Genomic DNA, 21480 nt, shown 5'->3' with positions numbered 1-21480 from the left:
CTTCAGGTTCAGAGTTGCGGAAGCCGTGGCCTAGCCAAGGGCCGCGCCTATTTGGCAAATCTGCCCTCGACGATGATGCGGATAGTCACGAGGCAAAAGTGGAATCCAAGAGGCTGTTCCCAAAGAAGCCTTCGAAGCTGAAAAGACACTCAAATGTTCTGCGCAAGGCGAGGAGGAGTAAGGTCATGAAAAGGCCCGGTTCCTTCAAGGTCAGCCGCTTCGTAGATCTGCTCAGTAGAGCATTTGTTGACGAGCCAGAGTCTATCGACGCTCGCCTCTTCGCCTCTCATCAAGATTCGCTTGACCTGCATCACGGACAGGACCAAGGGCTGAAGCGTACCCGATCGGCTTCGACAGCCGATATCTGGAGTCTGTCCACTCTAAATTCTGCACTTGCTTCAGATGACGAGCGGGACCTTGGAGTCTCTCGCATCTCGGCCTGGCAGAACTTCGCCAACGAGCCGTCCCCCACTCACGAGCATGATCAGGGACCAAAGCGCACTCGCACTACCAGCTTCTCTTCACTTGGTTCAGCGGATGATTCGGACGATAGTGACTTGACTCTGCAGCGGCCCAAGAAGAAACTAAAGAGTGGAGTGAGTCACTCCTCTTTGTTCACTACTTCCCCAGCACAGCCCACAGATATCGTGAGGAATGCTCGGGAGAAGAAGCTTGGCAATCTGAAGGCCTACAAGGCGTCGTTGTCCAAGATCACGGGAGGTGTCAAGAAGCCACCACTCAAGATGCATCGTATCTTTGCGCACGGTATGCTTAGAAGAGCCGTGCTCAATGAGGAGAGATCACGAATTGGCAAGGGAGCAGAACCCACCCTAGCGCCGAGGTATGCTAAGCATCCTGTCAAGTACATGAAGATGCTCTGGAAGGCCGAGGCAAAGAGAAAGTCTCCGGTGAAAGTCATTCACAAAGTCCAGAGCAAGAAGATCGCAAAGAAGAAAGGCTCTGATGCAGTCATCGTTGCTCCTCACCTCCCATATTCCAGGGTCATGCCCATGACCAAGCAAGGGCGTCCGAGGAAGCCATTTCAAAGCTACCGCGCCAGCTTGGCCAAGCTGCACAAAGAGCGCACTTCGTCCAATGTCAGGAAGTATCACGCAAGTAGGAACCTCTTGGCCAAGAAGCTCAAGATCTGGAAACGAGGCGATAGCAAAGCGGAGAAGTACGTGTCTCTGTATCCTACCTTCAGAGAGCGGGTGTCAACAGAGATATCGCCGGCAGCTGTGTCCGTGACCCTGACGAGCAGAGGTGCAGCCGACGAAGTGCCTTCTACGTCAGACTTGATGCCAAGGGTCGCACAATCAGGTTGGAAGTACGTGGCGAACGCGATCAACAAAGCTCGCAGGCGACGACGTCCTCTACATCGGCTTCGGGACAAGAAGATCTCCAAGAGCAAGGGCCTTTCGATGATCATCACCGCACCCAATCTGCCTTATTCGCGACTGACGCCGATCACTAAACAGCAGTGGCCCCCAAAGCCTTTCCAATCCTACAGAAACAGTCTGGATCGTTTGCGAAAGAGTCGAGGCAAGAACACAGACGAATGGATGAGCTTCCTCCGACCAGCATCGGGGAAGGTGGGCAAGCAAAAGAAGGGTGGCTTTCTTTCTTCCGGCGTATTCGTGGCCAAGCCAAGGCGAAAGCCGGGCCTGATCCCGTTCGGTGCGAGTAAGACTGAGCTTCTGTCTTCCAAGCTGGACAGACCGATGGGTTCGTCGAGTGAGGTGCTCTCCGGAGCAACAGCAAAGGGAAAGGAGGCTATGATCCCTTCGCCCAGGAGAAATCCACCACGAAAGGCACGACCAGACCGCTACAGCACGCTCGGACAGGAAGAGAGTGGGAGCATGTCATCGACGCTGGTCGGCTGAGATATGTAAAGCAGGTCTAACTTGAGTGGTTGTGGCATTGGTATGGTACTTTGAGCTGACTCTTCTCTACTGACGCGTGTCGAGCGATCGTTGAGTACGATTGACCTGTTGTTGGTCCGAATCGATAGCTGTTGGTCCTTCTGGCGTCTGGACATTGTTGTTCTGTTTGTTGTGCAGCTGCTGCGTGCAGGCAAAAGCGGAAAGGGCGTGTTGGCATTTGCGTTGATCAGTGCTGCCCCGCGTCAAGGTAACACTTTCCATTGTAGTCCTCACTGATATCGCTTCTACCACTGCTAACGTCTTCGGCGCCTGGCCAATCTCTCCTTCTCTGGCCATGTATTGGCCTTTGAATGTCGCCCGTCGACTCTTACCTCCAGCCCTACCCTCGGACGGCGCAGGCCCTTCCTCGGAGCCCGCTGTCCACCTTTGCCCATCACCGCCCTCTTTTCAGCCTTCGTACTTCATCCTCCTCACTCCTTCTTGCATTCACCTCTACTCCGTTCGTCCAGCTCAAGCAGTCGCATCTCTTCGTCGTACAGAGAGGAGTTTGCAAGAGTATGGCCACAATGTACGATGTCACTGGAGGCCGGGTAGCGTAGCAGCAGAGATTGCAGTCGAGACTTCTTCTTCCTACCTCCTCATCTATTCCATAGAGGCGGCCAGCTTGCAACAGACCTACTCCTATGCGCCTCCTCCTTCCGCAAACAAGGCAGCTCCGTCATCAAAGGCTCTCAAGGCTGCCTTTGCCGCATCTGCTGGAGAGATACCAGGCAGCTGGGCGGCAGGACAAGGCGAGCTGAGGGTTGGCGAGGCTGGAGGCAGTGACAATGCAGGTCGGGCTGCGGGCAGGACAGGAGGAGCAGCACTTGAGATCCATCTCAAGTTGGCGCTGAGAGTCGACGCAGGTCTGAGCTGGTGAGTAAGATTTCGGATATGAGTAGCTGCTGTGAGCTTACCCATCTGCTGCTACTCATTCCACCTCTCTCCTACACAGTGCTCTTGCCATTACTTCCCATCTACTCATTGCAACGAAGTCTCCTCCAGCGGTCCAAGCGATACCGTGGCCGGATGATACATCAGAACAGCTCCAGACTACAGCCGTTCTCGCTTCCTTGCCTTGGTTCCATAGTGGGACCGAGGCATCGCAGCGACCTGACGAGACGCACGAGTCAGCATCAGAGCCTCTGGGCGAGAACAAGGTCGAGGAGGCCGAGATGAACGCTACTCCCAGCAAGGCGAATGGCAATGAAATGGAAGCTACAGCACACGCTCACCAGACAGCGTCGACCCTGCGCGCCACGAACATCATCTCTCTACACTACTCTCGTGCGATGCATCTTTGCGTCTGGGTCGCCAGCGATGGGAGGAGCTACGTAGCCAGTCTCGATGACGATGCCGAATGGCTTGGGCGCTGCTTCCACAACCCTCCGCCCCGAAGACGGCGGAGTCGTGCTCACAGAGAGGGGAGCGAGGGCTTAGACGAGAGCATAGACCGAGGAGAGGCGGAGGAAGAGACTCTACCGCTGGTGGAAGGAGGCAAAAGAGCTACTGTCGCGGCTATCAACGCCAAAATTGGGCTGATAGCAGCTGGTCAAGAAGAGTGAGTCATGCAAGCCAGGCAAGGCAGGGTAGAAATTTGGCAAGACGTCACAGTCCCCATCTCACCGATGACTTCCCCTTCACCCTCGCAGTGGGACTATCGAAGTGTTCGTCCTCCGCACACAGCATCGTGCGGTACCATCCCATACCCTATCACTCAGGGTAGCTCTGCGTTCCACTGCGTCCTACCTCACCTCCGGACCTGTCCGAGCGCTACAGTGGACTGCCGATGGTCTTGCGCTAGCCGTCGGATGGGAGAAGGGGTGGGCAGTCTGGTCAGCATGGGGAAAGCTTATGGGTCACTCTTTCACGGACTCCCACTTGACAAATCGAAGCAAGAACTTCTCGGACACCTTCATGGACGGACTGACAGATCTGTTCTGGGGACCAGGAGGCACGAACCTGATTGTCCTTGCAGGCGCTGCTAAAGGCAGTAGGATCGGTGAGTAAGGGTGATTGTCAGATTCAGATCCACGTTACTGACCCTCTGATGGCCCCTCTCAGATCCTCATCGTCAGCTGTTCTCTATACCATTCGCCAAGTCAGCTGTCGCGGGTCAACATTCGCCAGACAATACTAGATTTGCCTTCATTCAGCTTGACGACTCGCTGCTAGTCTATCGAGGCTCTGAGCAACCCGACATGTCTATCATTAATCCCGAGTCTGACGTATGGCATCACATCAAAGTGCCTCAGGACTACTTTGCTCGCAATTGGCCTATCCGCTATGCCTCGATCAGCACTGACGGTCGACTGATTGCCGTTGCTGGTAGAAGGGGACTGGCTCACTACTCTGCCATATCCGGTCGGTGGAAGATCTTCTCTTCGACCGATGAGGAAGAAGCATTCCAAGTCAGAGGCGGCTTGCAATGGTATGAGCATGTCCTCATTGCAGCTTGCCAGTCGGGGGATGCGGCTCAGCTCCGACTCTACTCGAGAGACACAGACCTCAGCAACGCCAATCTGCTTCATATCGAGAATGTCTCTGCGCCGGTCATCTTGACCAGCTTGTTCGAGGATTCACTTTTGGTATATACCAGCGACAACACCTTCTACCACTTCTTGATCGTCATCACGAGGGATTCCATCAATCTGAGCTTGTGCGGAAGTATCACATTCGAAGGAGTGGTAGGCGAGCCCGAGAGGGTGAGGGGAATGAGCTGGATGATTCCCAAAGGCCAACAGCGTTTCGGAGATCCCATGGACGATCTGACGGTGGCGACGATAATCTTCCTCGTCGACGGAAAGCTTGTCCTTCTTCGCCCTCGCAAAGCCGAGGACAATGAAGCAGAGGTAGCCTACGACATGCAGATCCTCGGCGACCGAATTGAGTATTACTGGACCCATTTGCAGGGCATCGGCACCCTTGAGAACTCACTGTGGGGCTATGACGGTACAGGCATCAAGCTGTGGCTCGATGCTCTGACTATAGAGCAGGCTCGGCCTCACAATGGCAGTATCGTGGATTCTGATGAAGCAGGATCAGAGTATGAATACGAGGATGAGGCACCCGAGTACAAGACAATCGAGGAGTCGCTCAGCATGCCACTGGACTTCTATCCTCTTTGTGAGTCGAAAGAGAAGGTCAGGATAAGCACACTCTCTCACTGACATAACACCCGCTGCCTCACTAGGTATTGTGCTCGAGAAAGGCATTATAATCGGTGTAGAGCCGGAGGTGTCCCTTCGTCGGAATCTTGAATTTGCCATCTTCAGAAGCGCTACGACAACGCACCTCTTCCTCCACCAGTTACTGCGCTACTATCTCGAGCACGGAAGGATGAGAGAGGCAGTCACTTGCGCCTCCTTCTACCAGTCCCTGGTCTATTTTCCTCATGCACTGGAAGTCTTATTGCATGCCGTTCTCGAGGATGAGGCAGAGGGAGACGTGAACGTAATGACGCACAGTAACTCCAACGGCTCCATCGCTGATACAGGTATTGGAGACACAAGCATGGCAGAACCTGCGATTGGTGACGGAAATGGCGTCACTCGTCGTCAGTCGCTTGACGATGTTAGCGGTCGACCACTGCTACCGATCGTCGTCGACTTCCTCGACCATTTCGACGAGTCTCTGTCCGTGGTGGTAGCCTGCGCCCGCAAGACGGAAGTAGAGCGCTGGCCGTACCTCTTTGGAGCAGTAGGGGAGCCAAAGGTGCTCTTTGAAAAGTGCCTAGCAGCAGGCAGCCTCCAGACGGCGGGCTCGTATCTGCTAGTCCTTCAGACTGTCGAGTCACTGGAAGAAAGCATCGCTGATACGGCGCGGCTTCTAGCATTGGCGGCGCAACGTGAAGAGTGGGTTCTGTGTCAAGACCTCTTGAGGTACACGCGCAGCATGGACGAGAGCGGCCAGGCGCTGCAGCAGGTCGTCAAGCAGGCTGGCATTCTCCAGGAACTGCCAGATTCGCCGAGCGGCGCATCCTTCCGATCATACCCTCCAGCGCCGCCACCGCTGATGAGGACTGTCTCTGGCAGCACGACCTTGGATGTGACGCACGAGGAAGAAGAGGGGGAAGAAGAGGAGGAAGTCATGAATGGGCAAGAGGCAGAAACAAGCGGGTACAGCGAAGATCAAAGTGGACAGAGTCTCGAAGGTTTCGCAAGCCACTCCGCCTCTTCCTCTTCTGCCAACCTTAGCGCCGACTACTTCCGCGCTTCGCCTCAGCGTCGTCTCTCTGGCAGGTCGAGCTTCGCCAGTAGCCCTGTTGGCGGAGCCGGGGCAGGTGGTGCGAGTCGATTGGGAGGGACGTACTCGACGTCGGACTCGCCACTTGCTTCGCCCCCGTTAGCGCCGCCTGTGCCTCAGCTGACGGTCAACGGGAGGATCATGCCAAGCATGGCGTCACGAGGAGGCGGATAGTCGTGAGCATCAGGCCAGCTCAAATAGCTGTTGATCAGTGGATTGTGCGCAGCCGAGACTGTTTTTTTTTTGTAAGACAGATCACTTCAATACCATCATCATACCTCTGCGCAGTCATCTCACACTCTGTCGAGAATAAAGAGATATATTCAACTTTGCTTACTGAAGCCCAAGAAGGGGTGGTAAGCAAAGCTGCGAGCAAATGGCAACTTGACGTGCAGCTCGAGTATTGACAGACAGACAAAGACAAGAAAGGGGACAAAGGGGTAGCTTGCTTGGCTCAATGGGCAAGCACGTTCTGCTCGAGGTTTCTGTCACCACACAGAGGGAGAGAGGGCGTCGAGCGATCTTCAAGTCAGTCTCCCCATCGGAACCCAACGCTCCGTCCGGCTCGCTCATCGTACCCACCTACCTTTTTCTGAGCAGGGGCAGATCTCATTGCTTCAAGCAATCAGTTGCCAGAACAGCAGGAGCAAGATCCGCAGTCGGTAGAGCAGCAGCCATCGTTACCGCACGAGGAGCAGCTGCAGGGGTCGTTGGAAGTCTGGGCAAGAGTGAAGTCCATCTTGGATAGTGTTGGTTGGTTTGAGGGATTTGGGAGTTGGATGGGGGGGTCCGTCGATAGCTGTGAAGCAGGCTGGTTCAGGCGAGTAGGTTGTGTGTGAAGATTGGATGAGGTGGACTGCCAGATCCGGGCTGGAAGAGAGGGTTTATATACCTCTCCTCTGCCTCCTTTTAGTTCGTTGGCTTCTCCAAAAGTTTGACTTACTTGTCCTACCGCACCCGATATTTCCCGAGGTTGCACGGGCACCCATAAACGTTCCTGCATCTTGCACCTTGGCTCTTCCTGAGGCAACCATTTCTTCGGGATACTGCAACAGCAATGCTCCCGGAACTCCTTTGCGGTCGTTTGTACCTCGAGGGCGAGAGAGGGAGGGAGGGAGGAAGAGAGGGAAACAGGGTGATTGCTATGTACCCTTAGTCTGCAGGACGCGATTGCCTGCACCCTGATTCGGGCTCGGGCCTAAGTGACTTGACTTGTGAGCCAAGCTGTGCACTCCGAAATGCCGCGTTGGGCAAAGAGACCAGCCACCACCTACCATTGCAAGCCGATTTGCTCAAAACCACTCATCGGGATACTCCCTGGTTTACCGCGTACCTTGCTCGTGCGACATCACCGACCGCGCAGCAGAACATAGCAGAGCCCAGCACAGCATAGCAGAAGTAAGTCCGAGCCCCAAAGTGGGGGTGCGAGCAATCAAACTTGCAGAGCAGAATGGGGTGCAGAGCAAACAGACAGAGCTTCACGGGGCTCCTCTGTCTTTGCGTCTGCCCTGAAATGTACGGGGCTGTGCAGCCAGCCAACCAACCAACCGACGAAAATCCTCGCTGCTGAACCCCTCATTGCCACCCTCTCTGTCGAGCGGAGCCCAACGTAGCGTAGCGTAGTGTCCGTGTGTGAGTGAGTGAGTGAAGACTATGGCATTAGACTTGGAGAAAGAGAGACGTGCACTAAATCTACGAAGTTCGTTCCTTTCTTTCCTCGAAGGTCCTACTGCGCAATGTAGCGCCCATCGTCGACCCGCCCTGCCCTCCCGCCTGCCCGAGTCCGTCTTCGCGTCTATCTGAGGTAGCATCATCGCTCCCCGCCAGCGCCAGCCTCCTCTCTCTCTCTCTCCCTTCACTTGGCAGTCACCAGCTCCTCGGCACTAGTAGGGTGAATAGCAACCGTATCATCAAACTGCTTCTTTGTTGCTCCCATCTTGACAGCCACTGCGAAACCCTGCAGCAACTCATCACTTCCCAATCCCACTGTATGCACACCCCTAACCGTCTCCTCCTTTCCAGTGCAGACAATCTTGAATGCCCAAGGTTCCTTGTGCTCTAGCATTCCAAAGTACATCGAAGTAAACTTGCTCTTGTACACTTTCACATTCTCGTCTCCGTACTTTTCGCGAGCTTCAGCTTCAGAAAGACCTACGGAGCCGGAGGTGGGGTGGGAGAAGACGACGGTGGGGATGTTTTCATAGTCGAGGAAGTCTACGCCTCGCACGCCTTCAGGACCGTATAGACGGTTGGCCAATTTGCGTCCGGCGGCAATGGCCACGGGTGTTAGTTGGGCTTTGCCAGAGACGTCTCCGAGGGAGAAGATATTGTCAATGTTGGTGTTCTGGTACTTGTCGGCAATGATGTGGCCCTTGTCGTCCGTCTTGACTCCAACGGCCTCCAAACCGAGATTGTCCGTGTTGGGTCGACGTCCGATGGCCCAGAGGACGCAGTCTACCTCGAGAGGCGGCTCGTCCTTGAGGTAGACGGTCAGTGGTCCGCCCTTTTCTCCAGTAATCTTCTCGAGACAGATGTTCTTGTGCACGTTCAGACCCGTGTTGGCCATGTGCTCCTGCAACGTCTCGGAGATGATGGGGTCATAGGCACGCAGGAAGGTGTCGTGGCGAATGAGGAGATGCGTCTCTGATCCGAGAGAGTTGAAGACTCCGGCGAGCTCTACAGAAATGTAGCCTGCTCCAATGAGGGCGACTCGCTTGGGCTGCTCTCGGAGGGCAAAGAAGCCATCCGAGTCGATACCCAGAGAAGCACCCTCGATCTTCTGATCCGAGGGAATAGTAGGCCTACCTCCGGTAGCAATGCAGATCTTGTCTGCCTTGATGACGTGCTTCTCTCCAAATCCACTTCCATCCTCCTTGAGCATTGCCACCTCAACCTCGGTTTTGCTGATCAGCTTAGCATGACCAGAGATGTACTCTACTCCGTCCTTCTTGAGATTATTGTCGTAGATGCCATTGAGCTTCCTGACGTAAGCGTCCCTCTTTTCAGCAAAGTACTTCCAATCGAAGGCATCTGGCTTGACGCCCCTGAAGCCGTACTCGGGTGCGGACTTGACAGACTCCATTACATCTGCTGCATGCCACATGAGCTTCTTGGGTACACAGCCTACATTGACACAGGTCCCGCCCAGACGACCATCCTCTTCGATGACGGCAACCTTGACTCCGTAGGAGGCTGCGCGGCGTGACATTCCCATGGCACCTGATCCACCACCGATGACGACCAGGTCGTACTTCTCCTGAGGCTTTGAAACAGGAGGCATAGCGAGAGATGTGGAAGAAGAGAAGTTGCGGGTGGAGGAAGACGAGGTGGAAGAGGCAGAGGAGAGGTGGGCAGCCGCAAGGGAGAGGCGAGTTGCTGGGACTGAGCGAGACGACAGCTTGGCGCTGGAGGGAGGAGTGGCTGCGGAGGTGTGAATGTGACTATGTAGGGACGAGCGCAGAGGCTGTAGTCTACAGAGGGGACGTAGGGATGCCAGGTTGGGCGAGTGAGGTGTGGAAAGGGTAAGATGCTGAGGATGACAACCGATAGACACCGAGGACGAGGGTGGTAGTCTTGCTCAGCCCAGAGTGGAGCGGCGGCGAGCGGCGATTGCAACTCTTTTCCCCGGGCGGCGACGGTTTTCCCGCGGCAACGCCTCCAGAAGTTCCCGGGAGCACGACATCTTTGCGACACTACGCCCTACCCCTTCAGTCCTTCCCGCACACAGAGTACAACACCAACATCGACGATCGTCATGGCCACCAACATCACCTTTCACCCTGGTACAGTCTCCTACGAGGAGCGCTGCTCTCTCCTCTCCCAGACTGGAGCAACCATCTGGCTCACCGGTCTGTCTGCCTCTGGAAAGTCTACCATTGCAACTGCACTGGAGCAGCACCTCCTCCACCAGAAGAAGAGCGCTTACAGACTCGATGGTGACAATGTCCGCTTTGGACTCAACAAGGATTTGGGATTCAGCCCAAAGGATAGAGAGGAGAACATTAGGAGGATTGCAGAGGTGAGTCGCCCCAAAGTATAGTGGGGAAGCCTCTCCTTAGACTGACTTTTCTTCCTGCCTCTTCCCCTCTTGACACTCGTCTAGGTCTCAACCCTCTTCGCCTCCTCATCAACCCTGACCATCACCTCCTTCATCAGCCCCTACGCCGCTGACCGTCAAGTCGCCCGCACCCTTCACGAGGCCCACAACCCTCCCCTCCCCTTCATCGAAGTCTTCATCGATGCCTCTCTCGACGAATGCGAAAAGCGCGACCCAAAAGGACTCTACAAGAAGGCTAAAGCTGGTGAAATTAAAGAATTTACAGGGATTAGTGCACCTTATGAGAAGCCAGAAAAGGCAGAGATTCATATTGATGCCGACAAGACGAGTGTGGAGGAGAGTGTGAGGATTATTACAGAGTATTTGATTCAGAAGGGGTACCTCAAGGTCTGAAGAGCAGCAGCGGTACCTTGTATGCCAGTCAGTTCGTAGAGGAATGTAGATTGGGTAGACGACGTCACCCTTCGTGTTGACGAAATGGATCACATATCACATCAAGATCACTGCGAGCACTCCCTGAACCTGTTTGTCTGTAGAGATCTTTATTGAACGCAAAGCAAGTCACCAGGTGCGAAGCTCGCCCTTATCATCTTCTAGCGTGAATATCCTGTCACCGCTCCAGCACACCCAATCACCTTCTACCCCTTACTTGGCAGCAGCAGCGACGGCCTCCGAAGCAGCCTCGTCCAGTCCCTCGAACGGCACCACGTCCACCGAGCTGTTCTTGAGAATCTCCCTAGCCTTCTCCACATTGGTTCCCTGCAGTCGCACCACCAGCGGGATCTTAAGGTTGAGCTCCTTGGCAGCACTGACAATACCATCGGCAATGAGATCGCACTTGAGGATACCACCAAAGATGTTGACAAAGATGGCCTTGACCTCCGTTGAGCCCAGTAGCAGCTCAAAGGCCTTCTTGATTGCAGCTGCATTTGCACTTCCACCCACATCCAGGAAGTTGGCAGGGGAACCGCCGTTGAGCTTCAGCACGTCCATGGTGGCCATGGCCAGACCGGCTCCGTTGACGAGGCAGCCGATGTTGCCCTCCAGCTTGATGAAGTTCATGCCCACCTTGCCAGCCTCAATCTCATCCGAGTCCTCCTGGCTAGCATCACGCATACCAAAGACCTCCGACTGACGGTACTCGGCATTGTTGTCGAAGCCCAGCTTGGCGTCCATGCAAAGAATCTCTCCGTCTTTGCTCTCTGCCAAGGGGTTGATCTCGACCTGAGTGGCATCCCTCTCCTTGAAAAGGGTGTAGAGCTTGATCATCGTCTCTGCCGCCTGCTCCTCCTGCTTCGATCCGCTGAAGCCAAGCTTCTTGGCGATGCCAAGAGCAACGTCCTTGGTCAGTCCCTTCTCAAAGTCGACGGGGGTGGTGATGATGGCGTCGGGCGAGTCCTTGGCGACCTCTTCGATGTTCATACCACCCTGGTTGGAAGCCACGATGACGGGAAGCTGCGAGGTACGGTCGTTGAGGATGGCGAGGTAGTACTCCTTGGCAGGAGGGCGAGCTTCAGCCAGCATGACGGCGTTGCAGACTCGACCGGCGGAGCCAGTCTGCTTGGTAATGAGCTTCTGACCCAACATCTTGGAAGCGTAGTCCTTGGCCTCTTCGGGGCTGCGAGAGATGCAAACGAGCGGGGCACACGGTATGCGGGTAAGTACATCGTCTCTAGCTATAGCTGCCTGCCCGTTGTCGCCCCTGAATACTCACGTCTTGATGAGGTGCACACCACCCTGCAGACCAGAGTCGAAGTGACCCTTTCCACGTCCACCGGCTAGCACCTGAGCCTTGATGACCATTCCCTTTCCACTGAATGACTGTGCTGCCTTGAATGCCTCGTCCGCGGAGTGGGCAGCTACGAAGCGGGGCACGGGCACACCGTACTTCTCGAGCTGAGCAAAGACAAAAGACCAGGCAATGACAGAGGCAAAGGAGTGAGTATGCGTCTTCAGGTTGTGCGTAAGTGTGGATCCGCGCCTGCACTCACCAGTCCCATGGAGAGATGCTCGTGAATGCTCAAGAACCGCTTCTGAGTCGCAGCAGGTCCGCGCAGCAGCGAGCCAGCGACGGCTGCCTTTGTCCTGAGAGCATTGAGTGGTGAAGTGAGCATGGTGAGTGGGGGAAAAGAGTGTGGAGAGGGAAGGGGTAAAGCGGAAGATACAAGGTGACTTGCAATACCCACTGTGTCTCCCCCACGTCGTCTCGGCACACTCGGGACAAGCAGGCCAAGCAGGGCAGCCAGGCCATGGCGCGCGCGATGCGGGAAGGAGGGAGGAGCCTGCGACCGGAACGGAGGATGCAGGGCGTCGGGGCAAAGGCCAGCGTCGGAGTCGGTCGTGCAACATTTACGCAGCCGAGAATAACAGAAGGAGCCTTTACTCGCCGCTGCCTACGCCCGTATCCAGAGCTACGACGAGACAACTTGCGGGACACACACATGACCTCTTCACTCACAAAGAGGTCAAACGTAAAGGGCAGCGATGCTCCGGCATCCTCCTTCTACGATCCCCTCGCAGTCCTGGACGAGGCAGGTGGAGCCGAGCCCCTCGACACTGCTGGTGAGTAGAGTAACAGCCTACTGGACGTGGCACAGCGTCCCCATACGAGGTCCCTCGATAGCTGCATGATGGAAAGCGCATGTTGTCATCTCAAAGCTTCACGAGGCTTCGCGGAGCTTTGACAGGCGTCCGGTCCTACTTGCCCTCCAGCTGACTGACCAGTATTCTACACACCTGCTGTGCTCCACCCTCCGCAGAGCAAAGAGCTGTGGTAGATGCCCTGCGCGAAGCAAACGACAAGTCCAATTACTTCTACCGTGGCTGCTCCCTCTTCATTCTCAGTCTCGTCATCATCACCTACCTCACGCCCATCCCAGCATATATTGCTGGTACACATCCGGAGAACCACCTCACCCTACTGTGGCATCCGCACCATCTAGAAGCCAGCCACGAAGACGTCTACTATCTCCCTGCCGGCCCCATCTATGCCATCTTCCTCGCCTTTCAAGGCCTCGTCGTCTTTGCAGCAGCCAGAGAGGTCGCAGATCAAATGGGTCTCATCAGCGCTACCAAGGGAAGGTCCTTCCCCGCTCAGCCTCACCTCTTCGGTACAGCTCCAGACTGGCTCGTGCCGTCTTTGACCGACTTGCGCTTCGTTCCGGCCCAGACAAGCAAAACTATGGACAAGAGGGCCGACACGCCAGAAGCAGCTGCCAAGGCTAGCGCCCTACAGCTGCCCCCAAGGCTCATCTACATGGGATTCTTGACCTTTATCAGTCTGCCAATGCCATGCATGGTCTTTGGAGCGGGCAATTTCATCAATGCCGGTTGGTGGGCCATTAGCTCTGCCGCTCTGGTCATCGTGTGTATCATTGAGTACGCCATTGCCGGTAGTGAGAGGGAGCTCAAGGGTCTGGATGGGAGTAGGTACAACTACAAGGGAGCATAGGAGGAGGGTAGCGGCTAGAGAAAAGTGGTTTAGTAGCGGCATACGCAGAGTACAGAAGTACGACAGAAACGGCAGCGGAGGCCGCCAACAGTAGATGTACATGGCCAGAGATCGAATTTGCCCCTGACCCCCTAGCAGCATCGCTCACTTATCGGCACGAGCGCACATCAATCCATGGAATTTGCATATAGCCCCTATCGCCTCGCACGGCGTCTGCTCACGCGGAAAGTCTGGTGTGAGGGGGTCATGGAAGTTCTGCCGAGGGCCATGGAGCCGTTGGAAGAGTTGTCGGTCAAAGAAGGAGAAAGCTGACACAGAAGGCCAGAAGCCGGCATGCGGGGTGGACCGAAGTGACTGCTCACCCACCCACGTCGTTTCGATCCGCACTCGGTGTTCACCGCACGGTGGACAGAGGGGTGGCAGAACCTCCCTTGTTCACCTTTGTACCTCTTCCACACCAATACGTTCATTACCATTTCAACCGCCAGACAGTTCTTCCTACTGATAGCTGTCGGCCTTTCTCACGTTCACTGGAGTAGTGCTACTCCGTCGCCTTCCTGTGTCCAGCCCTTACTCTTGACATACCGCGACGCTCAGCCGCTACTTCCCCACTTGCTCCACCTCCTGAATCGACTACGAAGCTCTTCCTGTGCTACCACTCCTACCTTTCGCCCTTCACCTGCTCTCCCAGTCTCATTTCCGCCCAAGCTTCACTGGTATCACTATGAGCACCACACGACCTCTCTCGGCTCTCTCTTCGTACTCTGCCCATTTCCGAGCCACCTCAACTTCAACCATGGACGCCAGCTTCGAACTTTTGGAGCCCATTGAAGAGGATGGCGAAGAGGAGGACCAAGACGATCAGACAGAGGCTCATTCCTCGAGACACTCGCACTTGCAATCGCACTCGGACTCGGACTCGGACCCCGCTGGGTCGTCACACAGGACTACAAGTACCTCATCGCTTTCGATCCATGCCGTTTTTGATGCTTCGACTAGCGATGGGATCCAAGAAGAGCTCGACGAGGAGAGGCTTCAGGAAGTCGCTGGTCGACGCTCAACCTCATCAGGCCCCTCTCCCCTCGAGGCATTGCTCAATTTGAGCCCTTCTGGAAGAGACGGGCCTAACATGTCTCCCCGGTCTACCGACTGTACCGACCTAGAAATCCCTCCGCCTACAAAGACTGGCGCCATCAGCCCACCTTCTGGCCTCAACGGCATCCCAGGCAAGATCCTCCCAGGCAACATTACTTTTCCTTCCACCGAGCGAAACACCTCAAAAGATCGCCCGCTCCCTGCCCCTCCCACCTCTGCTTCCACCCCTTCTCAAAGAGCCAGCAGTAACAGCAGTAGCGTCCTCCCCACCTCGACAGGTGAAAGAACTTACGACGCCATCCTCTCTGCCATGAGAAAGTCTGCCGAGGCGGCCAAGGTTGCGGCGGAGAAGGAGGGTAGGATCGCTGAAGAGGCGGCTAGAAAGGCAAAGAGGGCTGCTTTGGATGCGAGGGAGGCACTGGTCGAGGCGGCGAATAGAGAGGGGAAGCGGGCGCTTGCTGCTGTGGAGAAGGTAAGTCGAGCAGGGCTAGCAACCGGGACAACGACTTTTACTAATCATCGAACTATTCTTCGTCCCCCACTGCACATACGTCAGGCAAAGACATATGCTGAACAGGCAGTCGCTCTGGAGCTTGCTGAACAGAAGAAGGCAGAGGATGCTGCTAGAGCTGAGATTGCGCGTCTTCATGTGAGTGGACGTTGGATCGATTGTCGACCCCTTCACCAGCTGACATATTGTCCGCCTACTCGTCAGGCCGAGTCGAGCAAGCTCAAAGCAGCAGCCAAAGCCGCTGAAGCCGTGCTTCGCTCGCAAGCCGTGGCCGAGTACGAAGCGCAGCTGAGCCGAGCCCAACGCAAGCTCGATTCACAGCGTCGCGCCAAAGAAGCCAAGGCTCGTCGCCAGGCCGAGAAGCGCCAGTACAAGGTCTCCCTCACCCGACGCAAAGCCAGCGCAAAAGCAGCTGCCGTATTGGCTATCGCTGTAGACGAGGCTTGCGAGAGGAGAATGGAAATGGAACGTGCAGCTTGGAAGGAGCGCTCCAGACTGCAGGAAGCCGCTCGCGCCGAGCGTCAGAGGATCGAGCGAGAGGTGCAGCTTCGCGCAGGTAAAGTCGGGAAGGACCTTCTCATTGAGTGGGAAAAGGAGAAGACAAACGTCCTCGTAGAGAGGAAGAGGCGAGTATTGGAGGTCTCCAGAGAGAGGAAGACAATCGAGCTTCAACAAGAACCGCTACTGAGGAGGAAGAATGCCTTGGCTGCTGGACACAAGGATGGTATTCGACTTGATAGGGTAGCTTATGATGCTGGTAGGCCTTTTTGGAAGAATTGGCTGGTGAGTGTGGCGAAGAAAAAAGGGTGTATGACATTTCTCGCTGACACTAAGTTGCCACATCGACTTCCACAGGGCCTCAAGGTATCCCTTCCTTCTATCAAGGCTTAGAGCGACCGTCACACATTCCACGCCAAGCAGGACCAATCCGCTCGACCATACTTATCAAACTCTGTAGCCTGCTCGTTCTACGGTACAAAAGCTTCTGGATGAAGGCTTTTATCGCGTCCATCCCACCCTCAGTCCATTCCACTCTGCGTAACCCTTGCTCTGTCTCGCCCTCCCGCACTCCTAGACTCGCCTGTCCGTACCCAAGTCATATCTAATCTCGTCTCGTAAGCCGTCACGCACCCAATGAAGTACTCCTTCTGTTCGCTTTCTGATCACACTGTGGTGTACCGAAAATTTGACTGAGGAAGTGTTCAGGGCTGCTGCAGCCGAGTTCTGGTCGGGCAGGTGCGTGACCATGTAGAGTGTCCGTGAATAGTACCGCTGCATGGCCCGTGCACTGCTCCCTCCACCTGATTCTTCCGGCCGTAAAGCAGTCCTCTAGACTACGAGCGAACCAGTACCGACCGACCAGCCGGGCTTTGGCTCCTTGGCCTTGGTCTATATGACTACCCCGCGTCGCACTCATCTCGGCTCCACCTCTTCTCTATATCTCACTATCTCTACACAAGCACAATCCTCTTCACCGATCAACCATGTCAAGCAACAACAGTGCATCCAGCAGTACCCGCGCCCTCGTTCAGCTTGCAACAACACCACCCAGTCTCGCCCTCCAACCCTTGACTTTGCCTGCCCTCGGCTCAGGCTCAGGCTCAAGCTCAAGTGCGGGAGCGAATGGACCCCGTGCAGCACGTCTGGCCTTGAGTCATGTAGCGCAGAACCCCACGGATGTGCAGTCCCTTGACTCGAACGCTTTTGGAGAAGGGACTGTACTGGGATGCGATGTCCTTGGTATTGTCGAGGAGGTCTCCCAAGGCGGGGGCGAAATTGATTTCACTGCTGGTAGCGCTGGAGGGTCTCATGCTGGTGATGTAGCCCACCAAGTGCAGAAGGGGGATCTCCTCGCCGGTCTAATCTGGGGTGGAGAGCACAAAGGTCTTGGAGGGTACTCGCACCACACTATCCTCCCCGACACACGCATCGCCTTTCGTATCGATGAGGAGCTCGAAGCTCGCTTCGGCCGTGCGGCATTGAGCACACTGCCCCTCGCAGCAGCTACTGCAGAGTTGGCTTTATTCTCTTCTTCTTGCCTCGGGATTCCACAGGACGACGATGGGAAAAAGACGCCCGTTCTCATCTGGGGTGGATCCTCCTCTGTAGGATCCTACGCTATCCAACTTGCTGCGCTGCGCGGTTTGCAAGTGTACACTACTGCCTCTCCCGCACATCATGAGCGTCTTCGCTCCCTAGGTGCACACGAAGTGCTAGATTATCGCTCTCAAGACGTTCCTGCGCTTCTCAAGGAACGAGGAGTAAGCATCAAGCACGCATTCGACTGTATCGGTTCAACCCCAACCTCGCAAGCCTGCTCCCAAGTCGTCGGCGATGGAACAATCTGTACCGTCCGTCCCGGCCTGGGCGGTACGGAGAAATGCCTCAAGGAAACACGCAAGACAGACGTCCTTGTCTGGACCGTCTTTCTGACTGATCATGCGTATGGACCACTCAAGTGGCCTGCATCAGAGGAGGATCATTCGCTGGGTGTTCAACTCTTTGAAAACATTCCACAGTGGTTGAAGGAGGGGAAATTGGTACCTAATCAGGTTAAATTGCTGCAGGGATTGGAGAGCGTAAAGGAGGGGTTCCAGATGCATCGCGATGGGAAGCTTTCGGGAGAGAAGATCGTTTACGCGATTTGAGAAACAGAGAGATGGAAATAGCCGTCACAGAGATCACAGAGAGAGTAGGTCGTGCATGTGTGTATCATGATTACTTCGTTACTATTTACAAGAGTGTGTACGCAAAAGGGAGCAAGGAGACGTGAATACAACAGACGCTTGCCCCATGTCTTACGTGTCCCACTCTCTATGCGTCGAGAGAGCCTTCTCTCCTGTTCTTCCTCTGTCTGCCTGCTCTCTCAAGCTCAAGCAACCCCAGTACCAGCACCAGCGCTTACGGGCGTCCCATTAGAGTAAGGCACTCTTCCCAAGGGGGTAGTGTCAATCTCCAGCTGCAAGCCAGACGGACGTCGTCCAGAAGCAGGAATTGGAGCGGGAGCGCTATCATAGCTTCCCCCAGACTCTCCGCTCGTTGAGCTCTCGAGAGACGAAGGCACTACGACGGCGTTTGTTCTCCGGAGACCAGAAGCAGCTGAAGCTGATGTGCCTGGTGGGACTAAAGGTCTGTCCGATGCGGGGGAGACGAGCTCTTCCCCTTCTTCTCCTGCAGTTCCACCTCCTACAGCCGCAGCCATTGCCAAGGACACCTCGCCTATAGGTCGAGTGGTACTCCCTGGTTCTTCAGATCCGGTCATCTCAATTGGCTCCCCTTCGCCAATCTCCTCTCCAATAGACCTCACCTCATCAGCCCAAGCACTCTCCGCTCCCTTCTTTCCAGTGGGACTACTAATCTCCGTAGGCAGAGGCGGGATAATAGGAGCGCCTGCCTTTTCCAAGTCGAAGATCTCTTGACAGTAGGTGATGAGGATCTCACAGACCGAGTCTTCCTCCATTGCCGCTGCAAGACTCGTGGTCACTCCCTCGGCAGCATCGCCTGCAGCTCCTTCGGCTGCGGTCGCCTCGGTGAGGAGTACGGGTCCGAAGACGACGGATAGGTTCTTGGCCGTCATGAGATTGACGGCAGAGTTGGCCGCGATGACAGCCAGATGCTCCACGATTGTCTTGAGTGTGACTTGATTGATGAGCGGCAGTCGCCTGATCCTCCCCTTGAGGGTCGCAAAGCCGTTCTGGAACTGCTCCTCGAGGGAGTGGGTGATCTTGATCTTCTCCTCGCGAGGCATGGGCATCACAGCAGAGGGTAGCTCCCTGAGCCACTGCTTCAGCACTCCCGCCACGGCCACTGCCTCATCTTCCCCAACGCGGAATTGGAAGCGTTCCTCGTCCTTCTCAAAGGAGGCACAGAGTTGCTGTATAGCCGTGTGTTTAGCAGAGAGGCGGTAGATGCCCGGAGTGGACAGACCATACTCCTCAATGTAAGAAACGCACTTGGTCACGATCAGAGGGGGCTGGACCAGGGCTGGCGCGCCAGTCGTCGAGAGGGCGAGTTGAGGCGCACCTCGCTGAGTTCTGGCAAAGTCATAGTCCACTAGCGAGACGCCAAACAGCAATGAGCGACATTCTCCGTGCCAGAAGTTGACGTAGGGTACTGGTCCATCCTCCGACTCGTTATTGAGAATGGGCAGTCTACTGTCCAGCGTCAACAGCTCATCGTTCAAGCGGTCGGAAGCTCCCAGCTCTAGAAGACTTTCGCCAAAGTGCATGGCGAGGGAGGACTCGGTCGTCGCGAGGTTCTGCCAATTGCGTGACAGAGAGAGCCAAGCATGATGACAAACCAGAGACAGCTCGCGGCGGCATGCTAGTACCGATGTCCGAGCTGCCGCAAGTGTCTTTCCCCGGCGGAGGGCGAGCGTCTCAACATCAAAGATTGCGCGACGGTAAAGCTGAGCAGAAAGAAAGTGAAGTTTGAGCATCAGAGTGGTGCTCCACAAAGGCCGCCTAGCTCACAACGGATCGACTCACCTTGTCAGCCTCCTGCGACTCCCTCTTAGCCTTGCTGATTCTCACGGCCAGATTCTGGACGTACTGCGTATTCTTGCCCGTCACACTACCGGAACGAGCCAAGAGATTGGCGCCCAAATCGCCCACATTCGCTCCCACCGCAGTGACGCCGCTGAATAGACCTCCAGAGGTCCCACCCGCCGAGCTACTCGCAACGACTGCTCCTTGCTCCCTCTCCCATCCCACGCCCGCGCTGCTGCCGCTATTCGAAGCTGGGGGCGAACCAGGTCCTTCCTTCATCTTGGTGATGAGGGCATTGGTCTTCTTGGCTACATCCTTTCGAGCCGTGTCCCAGGTATCACGATGACGAAGTGCTTCGAAAAAGGCTCCTGCATTCTTCTTTGCTGCTGCCGTCGCCCCTCCTGCGCCATGGGAGTCATTGGAGGACTGAGGCGAGTAAGAGGACTCGGGATGTTGATCCGAAGAAGCCCGATGAGCTTGACCCGCGTGAAGCTCATTATGAGAACCAGAAGACGTGGGTCTAGAGTAGGAACGAAGCTTTGAGCCGCTGAAGCGTCTTTGCGATAGCTGTATCCTCGATGCAGAACTGGGAGGCACGTAGGCGGCCCCTTCTTCTCCGATGCGGGTACTTTCCTTCTTGCCATGGGAGTCTGTGGTATCTCTGCTGGCATCTACGTAGTGGGCATGAGAGAGCTGCTGCTGAGCCGAGGGCGGGCTCAACAACAATGACCTCTGCTCATCAATGGCAACCTGTTGTGCCTTTAGCTGATCCAGATTCTCACAAGCCCGATCGTAATTCCTCTTGATGCGTTTGAGCTCTCTCATACGCATCTCCTCATAGTCCAGCAGGGAGTTCCGAATGTCCTCCTTGATCCTCCGGCGTATTCGGTCTTGGGCATCGTGAAAGGCCCGGAGAGGAGCGATGGTGTGTGCCTTGACCGCCTCGATGAAATGGGTGCGGGTATGGATCTGCCTTTGAGCGTCGTCCTGCAGTCCTTTCCAAGCCCGTCTCATGCCCGGCAGCTGACTCGTCACGGCAGCAGGAGGGCCAAGTGTCGAAGAGGAAGATGAAGCAGAAGAAGTGATGGAGGAGATGCGTGCGTCGAGCTTCAGATCCTGCTCTCTACTGCGCTCGAGGGAGGAGCGTAGACTTCTGACGTACTCTTCCTCGCACTTGATCCTAGCCTCGAGGGCAACGAGGTAGGACTCTACCTCCTCGAGGGACATCTTGAAGGCAGAGAGTATTGCATTGGACGCCACGTCTGCTGGTACATTGGGCGGAGGTGGGCGTGAGGCAAAGGCTTGCGAGGGTGGCTCTAGAGCTGGAGGAGAGAAAATGGGATCTGGCTGAGCAGAGGAGAGAGGAGGTGTGGGAGCGACATTGGCCATGGGCATGGCTACTTATAGCCTGGCGAGATGCGCAGGCTGGACAAGCTGAAGCAGAGGATCGTGGGTAGGAGAGGCGATGGCGATGGATCTGCAAGGTATGCCCGAGGTGGTTGCCAGGGCGGTCACGCGAATTGAACGAAGCGTGCGTTGCGTAGACGGTTCGAGTGGCTTTGGGTATATGCGTCAGTGCTGCTGCTGCTGCTGGTACTGCTGCTTGAGGTCAATGTCGATGTACGGTAAGATACCAAGCAAGGAAAGGGAGCACACGATCTATGGACCCTTGGCCCTCCGTGACGTGGGGTGAGTTGAGGTGGGCGCGAGTA

The 21480-nt window shown here is 55.6% G+C and overlaps 9 protein-coding genes across 9 annotated transcripts; 6 read left to right on the top strand and 3 right to left on the bottom strand.

Moving 5' to 3' along the window:
* Positions 1 to 1308: 1308 nt before the first annotated feature.
* On the top strand, positions 1309 to 2058 carry BCV69DRAFT_285045 (hypothetical protein). Its single transcript, XM_025493254.1, has one exon. The coding sequence runs from the start codon at positions 1422 to 1424 to the stop codon at positions 1881 to 1883; it is 462 nt and encodes a 153-aa protein (XP_025345581.1). The 5' UTR covers positions 1309 to 1421; the 3' UTR covers positions 1884 to 2058.
* A 159-nt stretch (positions 2059 to 2217) lies between these two features.
* BCV69DRAFT_301222 (RIC1-domain-containing protein) lies at positions 2218 to 6341 on the top strand (the record flags this gene model as incomplete). The annotated part of the gene is made up of 5 exons (XM_025494540.1): positions 2218 to 2798; positions 2878 to 3483; positions 3575 to 3924; positions 3987 to 5048; positions 5116 to 6341. 5 exons carry the CDS (start codon positions 2218 to 2220, stop codon positions 6339 to 6341), a joined length of 3825 nt encoding a protein of 1274 aa, XP_025345580.1.
* A 1548-nt stretch (positions 6342 to 7889) lies between these two features.
* On the bottom strand, positions 7890 to 9849 carry BCV69DRAFT_314619 (putative GLR1-glutathione reductase; the record flags this gene model as incomplete). Its single annotated transcript, XM_025495136.1, has 2 exons — positions 7890 to 9637; positions 9845 to 9849. The coding sequence occupies 2 exons, from the start codon at positions 9847 to 9849 to the stop codon at positions 8023 to 8025; spliced, it is 1620 nt and encodes a 539-aa protein (XP_025345579.1). The 3' UTR covers positions 7890 to 8022.
* BCV69DRAFT_72886 (putative MET14-ATP adenosine-5`-phosphosulfate 3`-phosphotransferase) lies at positions 9850 to 10871 on the top strand. Its single transcript, XM_025495485.1, has 2 exons — positions 9850 to 10185; positions 10270 to 10871. Exons 1-2 carry the CDS (start codon positions 9922 to 9924, stop codon positions 10615 to 10617), a joined length of 612 nt encoding a protein of 203 aa, XP_025345578.1. The 5' UTR covers positions 9850 to 9921; the 3' UTR covers positions 10618 to 10871.
* BCV69DRAFT_285044 (putative beta-succinyl CoA synthetase precursor) lies at positions 10555 to 12358 on the bottom strand. Its single transcript, XM_025493253.1, has 3 exons — positions 12216 to 12358; positions 11939 to 12120; positions 10555 to 11842 (listed from the first exon to the last, which is right to left on the bottom strand). Exons 1-3 carry the CDS (start codon positions 12336 to 12338, stop codon positions 10870 to 10872), a joined length of 1278 nt encoding a protein of 425 aa, XP_025345577.1. The 5' UTR covers positions 12339 to 12358; the 3' UTR covers positions 10555 to 10869.
* A 615-nt stretch (positions 12359 to 12973) lies between these two features.
* BCV69DRAFT_252688 (hypothetical protein) lies at positions 12974 to 13675 on the top strand (the record flags this gene model as incomplete). Its single annotated transcript, XM_025490482.1, has 1 exon — positions 12974 to 13675. A coding segment is annotated over one exon (702 nt), but the record flags the coding sequence as incomplete, so codon positions are not given.
* A 600-nt stretch (positions 13676 to 14275) lies between these two features.
* BCV69DRAFT_72834 (hypothetical protein) lies at positions 14276 to 16288 on the top strand. Its single transcript, XM_025495484.1, has one exon. It carries the CDS (start codon positions 14400 to 14402, stop codon positions 16170 to 16172), a length of 1773 nt encoding a protein of 590 aa, XP_025345575.1. The 5' UTR covers positions 14276 to 14399; the 3' UTR covers positions 16173 to 16288.
* Positions 16289 to 16643: 355 nt separating this feature from the next.
* On the top strand, positions 16644 to 18221 carry BCV69DRAFT_285042 (NAD(P)-binding protein). The gene has a single exon (XM_025493252.1). The coding sequence runs from the start codon at positions 16766 to 16768 to the stop codon at positions 17927 to 17929; it is 1164 nt and encodes a 387-aa protein (XP_025345574.1). The 5' UTR covers positions 16644 to 16765; the 3' UTR covers positions 17930 to 18221.
* BCV69DRAFT_285041 (RhoGAP-domain-containing protein) lies at positions 17972 to 21480 on the bottom strand. The gene is made up of 2 exons (XM_025493251.1): positions 19769 to 21480; positions 17972 to 19689 (listed from the first exon to the last, which is right to left on the bottom strand). Exons 1-2 carry the CDS (start codon positions 21161 to 21163, stop codon positions 18154 to 18156), a joined length of 2931 nt encoding a protein of 976 aa, XP_025345573.1. The 5' UTR covers positions 21164 to 21480; the 3' UTR covers positions 17972 to 18153.

The sequence above is a fragment of the Pseudomicrostroma glucosiphilum genome, assembly GCF_003144135.1.
Source record: "Pseudomicrostroma glucosiphilum strain MCA 4718 unplaced genomic scaffold BCV69scaffold_16, whole genome shotgun sequence".
Taxonomy (NCBI): Eukaryota; Fungi; Basidiomycota; class Exobasidiomycetes; order Microstromatales; family Microstromataceae; genus Microstroma; species Microstroma glucosiphilum.
The sequence above is the reverse complement of the archived record's forward strand: the minus strand, read 5'-3'. Positions and strand labels throughout refer to the sequence as shown.

Excerpts from the sequence above, each read along its gene's own strand:
- BCV69DRAFT_285045 (XM_025493254.1), top strand. The coding sequence starts at position 1,422 with ATGATCATCACCGCACCCAATCTGCCTTATTCGCGACTGACGCCGATC.
- BCV69DRAFT_72886 (XM_025495485.1), top strand. The coding sequence starts at position 9,922 with ATGGCCACCAACATCACCTTTCACCCTGGTACAGTCTCCTACGAGGAG. Across the intron at positions 10,186-10,269 it reads ACATTAGGAGGATTGCAGAG|GTCTCAACCCTCTTCGCCTC; the intron begins GTGAGTCGCCCC and ends ACACTCGTCTAG.
- BCV69DRAFT_285044 (XM_025493253.1), bottom strand. The coding sequence starts at position 12,338 with ATGCTCACTTCACCACTCAATGCTCTCAGGACAAAGGCAGCCGTCGCT. Across the intron at positions 12,121-12,215 it reads AGCATCTCTCCATGGGACTG|CTCGAGAAGTACGGTGTGCC; the intron begins GTGAGTGCAGGC and ends GTCTTTGCTCAG. Across the intron at positions 11,843-11,938 it reads GGTGTGCACCTCATCAAGAC|CCCCGAAGAGGCCAAGGACT; the intron begins GTGAGTATTCAG and ends CATCTCTCGCAG.
- BCV69DRAFT_72834 (XM_025495484.1), top strand. The coding sequence starts at position 14,400 with ATGAGCACCACACGACCTCTCTCGGCTCTCTCTTCGTACTCTGCCCAT.
- BCV69DRAFT_285042 (XM_025493252.1), top strand. The coding sequence starts at position 16,766 with ATGTCAAGCAACAACAGTGCATCCAGCAGTACCCGCGCCCTCGTTCAG.
- BCV69DRAFT_285041 (XM_025493251.1), bottom strand. The coding sequence starts at position 21,163 with ATGCCCATGGCCAATGTCGCTCCCACACCTCCTCTCTCCTCTGCTCAG. Across the intron at positions 19,690-19,768 it reads AGTCGCAGGAGGCTGACAAG|CTTTACCGTCGCGCAATCTT; the intron begins GTGAGTCGATCC and ends CTTTCTGCTCAG.